The sequence below is a fragment of the Juglans microcarpa x Juglans regia genome, chromosome 3S (assembly GCF_004785595.1).
Source record: "Juglans microcarpa x Juglans regia isolate MS1-56 chromosome 3S, Jm3101_v1.0, whole genome shotgun sequence".
In the NCBI taxonomy this organism is placed as follows: domain Eukaryota; kingdom Viridiplantae; phylum Streptophyta; class Magnoliopsida; order Fagales; family Juglandaceae; genus Juglans; species Juglans microcarpa x Juglans regia.
The window spans coordinates 12517315-12526609 of NC_054599.1; the positions used below are offsets into that span (position 1 = coordinate 12517315).

Below are 9295 nucleotides of genomic sequence, written 5' to 3' on the forward strand. Positions count from 1 at the left end.
TATATTGCATGAACGTTTGTGGGAGTATCATTTTCCATTCACTTATGTATTGCATGAACGTTTGTGGAAGTATCATTTGTCATTCATTAACGTGTTGCATGAACATTTGTGGAAGTATTACTTGCCATTCATTGAGTTTGCATATAATTGGAGTGGTGTAAGAAAAACTTCAGATGTGTTTCATGAACGTTTGTGGGAGTATCATTTGCCATTCATTGAATTGCTACATGGACATTTGCGGGAGTATCGTTTGCCCTTATTAGAGTGTGCATATAAAACCTTGCATACTACTATTTCTTATTCTCCATTTGAGGTTGTTTATGGTTTTAATCCACTTACTCCTTTACCTTTGATGGCTTTGCTTGTTGATGATATGAGTAGCTTGGATGAACATTTTCAATTTCTTGAGAAAATTCATGAAAATACACATGAAGTAGATCTTTCAAGTAAGTATCAAGTTTTTGCTATTTTCAATGTTACGAACATTTTTCCTTTTGATCCAGGTGGAGATTTGAGGTCGAATCCTTTTGAGGAGAGGGGGAATGATGGGAACCAAGGTGGGCCTAGTCTTAAAGATCATTTGTAAATTTTAGATGGGCCAATTACAAGATCAAGGACCAAGAAGATCAAGGAAGCAATGCACAGATTGGTGCAATCCACTTGGGATGAAGCTAGTAAGAGCCCAACACTCAAGATGGGCTTGAAAGAAGGAGAACCAGCTTTGATCCACTTGATTCAAGCTGTGGAAGACATGGCTTAGAGATAGGGCCTATTGTTATTTGAGACTTCAAATTTGGTTAAATGAATTATTTTATTAGTTTGGAATAAGTGGGCTTGAAGATGTCTGGCCCACACGTCTTATTTTCAATGAACTAGAGTTTTCAAGAAGGCCTTGTATTTTGGCCAAGGGCTTACTTGGAAAGTTACTTTTAGGAATTAGGGTTTTAAGAGGTACTGTAGCGTTACTGTAGCCGTACTGTAGCCGTGGTACTGTAGCGTGACACTGTTCATCAGGGGCATTTTGGGTAAAAGGGGGCTTTATTTTGGCTAGGGTTTTAATTAGGTTTAGTTTAAATACTCCTTGTAGCCTCATTTGAAGAGCAGACAATATTGAATTTTATTTGTGAGTTGAGTTTTCTCCTCTTGTTCTTGATTGAACTCTTGAACTTATCAAAGGTAAATCACAACCTTTGTGGCGTTCCTCCTTTGTAATCTGGGTTCTTGAGACGGGTTCTTCATCGGGTCTAGATTTTAATATAATCTAGGTTCTTGAAACGGGTTCTCATCGGGTCTAGATTCTCCATCCTTGACTTGATTTTTGGCTTTCTTGGGGAGTTTTCAAATTGATTGTGGGTTCAAGGGAATTCATTCCCACGGGTTCATATCAGACGTGGCCTATCAGGCTTTCAAAATCCTCAAGATTGCTTACCGTAGGAAGAAATTTACTTAGAGAAATAAACTGACCACTTCTTAAAGGCAAGGAGAATGAGATTGATCTCATGCTTGGATGAGCCTCAAAATTGCTGGATGAGATCAAGTTTACATCTTGCTATGTTATCCACAATGGTACCTTTTTTCAAAGAATATATTAAATGCTTCATAGCATTGTATCATTGACATGATAGCATGCTTTACCAATGAAAATTTACACTTCAATTTGACAGTGAACTTTTGCAGATCTGCATATGGAAGAGAACTGATTCTCACCTTCAAGCACTATGACACACTCAAACCATGGTGTTGGAACAAACTTTAGAGAATAAAAGCAATGGCAAGTGACACATTGAATAGAAGAAGGTAGGTCAACAAGTCCAGGAACTATTAGTGACTATTGGGTTTGCTCATTTGGAGTCCCACACCGGTGGGTGAAAAGTGAGGAGTAGGCCTTAAGGCCTATAAATAGGGTGCTTGGCCTCTTAATTAATTACACCAAGTCATAAGCTTAATTAGTAAATTGTGACTCTAAGAAAATTCCTCTATTAGCCTTTTTTATAAAAAATAAAGAGATGAGAGTTAAAGTTTTGCTAGTGGGGAAGTTTTGTGGGTGTCATTTGGGGTGAGGAGAAAAATTGTGTGATTGTAATAATTTTTCACATAATGTATTTTTTTCTCTGGGTCTGGTGGTTTTTCTCTTTTTTTGGGAGTTTCCACGTAAATTATTGTGTTATTATTATTTCTCTGTTTTTCTTCATATTTCACTAAAAAGTGGATCCTATGGGTGAATTTGGGAGGTCCAAATTCCTAACAGTGACAAATGACTTGGTTCCCTAAAAGATTACGTAGTCCACATATATTAAATTTCACGACATATTTGATGCAACATTCAGATATATCTAAATGCTCTTTTTATCCATATTAGAGGCTTTTTGTACTGGTTCTCATCATTCATTCTCATCTCATTCCCCCTGTTTTTCATTTTTAGTTTTGGAGCATATTTTTTTCGAAGTTATGTGATGTCTTATCCTTCTTTGCTATGCTTTCCTTCCATTCATTCTATTGAATCATTATCTGATCTTGCTTTCCCTTATTTTGTTATTGGAGGAGATATATTGAACCATCTCGCTCTTGTATCTTGGACAATTCAGAATATGATCAACGAACCCAACAACAAAGTTGAGTTTTATTTTTAATGGGTTTTTCTTTTCTTTTAGAAAAAGTATTATATGGGCATCTTCGTGAAGGCAACAATTATTTGTCAAATTGGGCAGGCTCAAGGTATATCCTAATATGTTCATATTATATTTGACTTCTAGCAGCACATAACTTTCAGTGTAAATTGACCTATCAAAAAGAAACTTTCATTGTAAATTCTAATATCTAAAGTAGATCAACTTTGACTTGAGGTTATGATAATTTTCCTCCAATGAAGCACGAACTATTGTGGGAGCATAATTTTATCATTATTCCTGCTCCGTGGAGCATTATTTTTCACTTTATATCTCCTAAGCTGTGTGGAGCTATTCTTGGCCTCTAAGTTTATGGGAAACTCAATGAGTTCTTTTTTTTATATTTAGAAAACTCGAAGAAATAACATGAGCATGAAAAACAGAGAATTATTTAGAGATAAAAAGGATAAAAAATAAAGAAAGATATCCTCACCTTGAGAGTGGCAAGAAACTGAAAACTATCATAATAGCGAATGTAACGCCCCGATCCCAAAGGTCTAGAGAGTTAGCTCTTAATATCTAAAATCAACTTAAACAATACAACTATAAAATCCAGAAAATCCCAAAAAATATTAATCCATTTAATCAATCCAAATATCTAAGTTCCTTCATGGGGACAATAAAGAAATTCTCAATAATAAAAATTAGAAATCCTCCAAAAACTCGAAATTATCCTCAACTCATCAAATCAAAATACTCGAAAAATAAAATCAGTTTACTAACTACGACTCTCAAATAAGCACTTGTATCCTCAGACACTTATTTCACTTCGATCATCACCTTGCTAAAACTTCCTACTCTTGTTCTCCAACTGAACCATCAAAATTATCTGAAAAATATATGGAGATAAGGGGTGAGTTATCAACAATTCAGTAAGCAGAGGATATATGCTAGTGTGTAAATACGATCATTTACAGACTTCAGAATGCAGAACAAAAATAGTTTCTTTCAGAATGCAAAATCAGAATAATGTTTTCAAAATGCAGTGTCAGAACATGTTATCAAAAATATTAGAGCGAAAGTTCGAAAATATTCATAATCAAAATCCCTTTGGCATAGTATAAACTGAAACATCACATCTTATCTTATCCTATCAAAACAAATACCATGTTTAACACCCGTGGTATGGTTGTGCAAATTCTGATAACTAACCGAACAGAAACAGAATGTGAATCTTCCCCTTCTTCATTCTTGGAGCACCGAGTGTGCACATAGAAAAGACCACGCAGAAAACCACTTTGTTTCCAAAGTGGGTGCACCAGAAACAGAAAAGTTGGTACCAACCCGAATAGAGGCCATAGTTTTACACCCGTGGTGAGGTCAGAACGGAACAGAAACAAAATGTTATGCCAAAGGTTTTCAGAAATCACATAAGATCATATCAGAGTACATAAAATCTTTAGAACAGAACAAAATCATATCACAACATAATTTATGTACAAATTTCATATTCGCTCTCGTTTTCAAAGTTCAGAAACAGAATGTCAAAAATAAGTTCATGTCTACACTAGTCATAACAGAAAATACTTTCTTAAACATAATCTCATGAGTAATGCAGAACAAATAACTGAGGTAGTTAAATTTTATTTTCATAACCAAATACGCATATTTTCCAAAAATTAACCTCAGTTCATTTTATTTTAATGCAAAGTCTGGCATACGAACCCTGCTTACCTGGACGTCTTAGCTTTTCTTTTAGGAATTTTCTTAAAAAATGTCGAACAATAATTAAGCGTCACCTATAAAATAATCACGTAATTCATAAATTTCCAATTAATCACATATTTCGATATTTAAACTTATGATACTAAAAGAACCTATTTTAAATCCACAAAACCTAAAATTCTCATAATTTCTAAAATATCATCATTTTCTAAACCATCAATATCCACTTAATTCCTCTCACTATTATACTCTAAGTCATTTCTAAATTGCATAATAATATTATATTAAATACAACTAAGCCACAAAAATACATCTCTACTTTAAAAAAAAAAAAAAAATTCTCTTAACATAATTATCACAAAACTGATTAAAAGTTAGGAAGTAAAAATTTCATTTAATAAAAATAGACTAATTAGTTTATCTTTAAAGATCTCTAAATAAAATTTTGCACTTACTATGCACTTCTTAAAATTTATATATTATCACTAATAATATTTCAAATCTTTCCCTATTTCCTTTATAAAATCTTGTATTTTAAAACAAAACCTACTAATATATATAGACCAAAACATGATAAACCTATAATTAGTCTGTTGATAAGGGTATTTTAGGGATTAAACAAAACACATAAGGACCCTTTCGGAAATGACAGGTTCATATATATCACAGTATAAATTCGTATGGAGCCATACTCACCGAGCGATGGAGGGCACGAAGGCGGTGAGCTAGGCGGTTGTTTACGGTGGTGGGGGCGGTGACAGAACACTGGTTAGAGAGAGAGACTAGCTAATGAGAGAGAGAGAGAGGAACCTTACGTAGAAAAAGAGAAAAAGACAGAGAGAGAGAGCTCGGCGCAAGAGAGAATGAAGCTCTCCATGAGCCTGAGCTGGCGCGCAATAGACCAAAGGGCTAGGCGGAGGTTGACAGTGGTGAGCTCGAAGGCTGGGCAGTGATGTTGCTTGAGGCTGAGGCAACCGGCATAGAGGAGTTGCTGTATGTGGATTGCTCTGCTTTTGGTAGATAAAACAGAGGATTTTGACTTGGTAGAAGCGGTGGGTTGTTGTTTCCCGTGGCTGTGGAACGCGGTTCTGGTGGTTAATCTTGGCGGATGCTTACAAGGGGTGGATGAACTAGACGACAACTATGTGGAGGTGCTGGGGTGGCACAACAATGCACGGTGCAGGCTTCGTGTAAGTAGGGGTTGCGTCGATCTCGTATGGGGACAGCGTGAATTCTAGACTGTGCAACGGCTGGGTTGAAGAGGCTAGCAGCGGCTGCAACTTGGTGGAGGGTTGACGAAGGCTGAGCTGGAGTGTGTGAAAAGTGGTGGTCTAGTTTATGGGTGCAAAGTTGACGAGCGTTGAGCCGAGAACGTGGAGAGGCAATGAACAAAAAGGAGTTACGCTTGGGTTGCTACAGCTAATACTTTTCAGGAGAGGAGTACAAGTATATATAGGCAACAGGAAAACCCTAGAGAAATGAGGGAGAGGTGCGTGCATGTGGAGAGAGCTGAAAATAGAGTCGTGTGTGTGCATGGAAATAGAGTCGGAGACGTGCGCGAGTGGATATAAAAAAAAAATACACTAGAGATGTGCAAGATCATGCATGCCGTGGACGAGAGGAAAACTCAAGGATGAATAATAGATGGAAAAATAAAACATGCTGGAAAATTAACGTGTGAAGAAAAAAAATAAAAAAATAAACTAAAACAAAATAAATAAAATTGAGCTTGATTGGGTCCGGGTGTTACACTGAATCAACAGGAACCGTCTCATGCACCAAGAATATAATTCCTCATCATAAGTAGGACTCTTTTTGGTATCATTGTTCCATAAGTCAAAATCCATGTGCTCCTGATCTATTTCTTTTATTGATCCTAAAAAATTCAAACAAAACTACAGCAAATTAAATTATTACTTGCTCAAGTTCTATATGAATAAAGAGATTGAAAAACTTATTTTTGTTCAAGGAAATAAAATGAAATCAGGATTCCTATATCATGTGTAACAGTAGCTACAGTCCTTTTCTATACTGCATAAACAGGTCAAATAAACATTGGATTCCAATGCATTCCTCTTCCAAGCATCCGAACAATTGGCCAGCATTGGATTCTCATTCTCATTCCTATTTTCAGGTTGCAACAACATTTAAAATAGATACTGTGTTTGGCACTTTCACTTAGATAACTTTGCTTATTATATGGTGCATCAAAAGGAAAAATAAAGGGTTCCTCCCACCAGGAACTCAAGGGATTAAGGGTATGGAGGAGGAGAGGGACATGTCAAAAGTGGAGAGGTCTAGGTAAAACTCAACTGATTGCAGAACTTGAGTTTCTTTGTTCGAGGATATATCTTGAAGACCAAAATGGAGACCTTATCGTTGAAGGAGGGAGTTAAATGCACCAAGTTCTTCCAAATGGCTAATTTGCATAGGAGAAACAATGCCATAGAGATGCTAATGGTAAAGGGTGTGCCTACCTCTAAGCTCCCTGAGATCTTGGATCATATTGCTCTACTACAAGAAAATGATTTCAGAAGAATTCTCTTGGAGATCGAAGTTGTTTTTTATGCTCTAGATTCACAAGAAGCAAGGGGGGCTTGAGATGCCTTTTGAAGAGGTGGAGTGGAGATCCAGAAAGTGTTAAGAAGTATGGCAAGTGACAAAGTTCCAGACTCGGATGGTTATGGCCTTCTTTCAAACATGTTGGGAAGTGATCAAAGAAGATATCATAAGGGTCTTCCACGAATTCCATGAAAATTTCAAGTTTGAAAAACTCTCAATGCAACCTCTCATTCCCAAAAGACTAGGTGTGATACAGATAAAAGATTATTGTCCCATTAGCTTGGTGAGTGGGATGGACAAAATCTTTTGGAAGTCTTGCAAATAGATTGAGCATGGTGGTGGAGAAGAGTATATCATAATCTCAAAATGTCTCTATAAGAGGTAGACGAATTCTTGAGGGAGGAAATTGAAGATATGATTTCTTTGTGTCCTACAAAGAAAGGGAAATTCACCGTTCGCTCATTTTTACCAATTCCTTGCTACTCATAACGCTAGTCCATTTTTTTGAGTAATTTGTTAATAGTAGTGAAATGATTTTGAGTTAAGATGTTTTATTAGGTTTTGGAAAATGAGAGAAAGAATTGAATAAAAATAATATAAAGTTAAAATATTGTTAGAATATAATTGTTTAATATTATTTTTGTTTTGGGATTTGAAAAGTTTGAATTGTTTTTGTGTTTTGTTTGGAAGTTTGATAAAGTTGTAAAGATTAGGTACTGATTAGATGAAAAGTTGAAAAATTTTAAATTGAAAAGTATGTGTTTGAGTGATGTTGGTAAGGAAATTTTGAGATGAGATGAGATGGGATATGTTTCCCAAATAACCCCTAAGGCTCCACTAAAAGCAGTATTTCTCGTAAGGATGGCTTCTTTAGGGAAGATCGTCGCCTTAGATAATGTAAGGAAACATCAAATCATTATCATGGATTGGTCTTGTATGTGCAAAAAGAGTGGGGAGTGTTGATCATATACTACTTCATTGTGAGATTTCCATGACCTTGTGGAATGAAATATTTGCTAGGATAGCTTGGGTGATGCCGAGAAGAGTAATTGATCTTCTAGCTTCTTGGAGATGCCTTCAGGGCAATTCACAGATCATAGAAATTTAGAAGATGGTTCCAATGTGCCTGTGGGTGGTGCCTTTGGGGGAAGGGGAATGATAGAAGCTTTGAAGATCGTGAGTGGTCAATGCATGAGCTTAGAACTTTCTTTTTTAAAACTTTATTCCATTGGACTTTTATAATAGATTATAGTGGTATGAACTTACAAGAACTTCTTGTATCACTAAATCACCTAGCATAGGTGATGCCCTTGTATAAGTGTTGGACCATGTTAGTGACTATGTAATTTTTATTTTTTCAGACAAAATGTTAGGCAGTACCATGAGTATAAGAATTGGAATACTATCTCAGGTGAAACTGATGGTGTAATAAACTATACTACAAATTTGCAGTTAATATGCTAAGAAAAATGCTATTCATCATCACCATCATACTTTTATCGTCCTATGATGTGGCATCAAATGAGTGGCAGATAAATAGCTTTCCAACCAATTGATACCATGTAGAATGGTGAGAGGATGGTCAATAGGATAATTCATAAGCTAAAGTATGGTATCTCTTAGCGATGGATTTACCCTTTTATCGGCAAACAATGGAAGGTGGTACATATTCTTACCATTAGATTGCCCATTTATTCGATGCTTCAGCATTTTAGAAAGGCGCAAAATATCAAACCGACAGTCCAAGTCAATGAACATTACCAAGCAGTCGAGGCCTTCATAGTGCACCGCATTCCACTCTTTAGGAAGAACACAACTCACTGCAGCCTACAAACATCTAATTATGGAGAATATCATCGGAGTAATAATCATAAGTTGAGTTGACTTAAGCTTCACATATGCAATTAGTATAATTCTTTTTTCTTCTAGTGTTATTATCAATAGGATGATCATAGACAAGTTCTAGTACAAAAATATGAAAATAATGAAGAGAAGAGGAAATCATTATCTAGGACCTGAATCAGGATGTGGGTTTTGGCAGAAGGAGAAGTGCTGACAAGCTCAACCACATTACCGATGCGTAGGGGAACCCTATGAAGTGGGGGAAGAAGCAGCAAGGGTCGCGCTGTTAAAACCCTAGCTAGCATCGCTTTGGCGCTCTCGTTCCGATCGATCCATTCTTTGGGGCGGCTGGCCACCACTTTTTCCATTTTTTTCACTTGAAACTACTTCCAGACGGCTTTGGGCAGGAGTCTGTGGAACAATATTAGCACATGACATTTGGTCAAACAAATCGACGCATGTTCTTTTTTATTATATAGGAAATAGACATCATTTCATTTCATAAGGAAGTTATATCTGTAACTCAAGTTACAAGTCAACCTAACTTCTATTGTAAGCTT

The 9295-nt window shown here is 36.2% G+C and overlaps 1 protein-coding gene across 1 annotated transcript; it reads right to left on the reverse strand.

The window, feature by feature from the left end:
• Window positions 1-8462: 8462 nt before the first annotated feature.
• Window positions 8463-9242, reverse strand: LOC121257144 (DNA repair protein XRCC2 homolog). The gene is made up of 2 exons (XM_041158045.1): window positions 8909-9242; window positions 8463-8720 (listed from the first exon to the last, which is right to left on the reverse strand). The coding sequence occupies exons 1-2, from the start codon at window positions 9101-9103 to the stop codon at window positions 8496-8498; spliced, it is 420 nt and encodes a 139-aa protein (XP_041013979.1). The 5' UTR covers window positions 9104-9242; the 3' UTR covers window positions 8463-8495.
• Window positions 9243-9295: the final 53 nt, after the last annotated feature.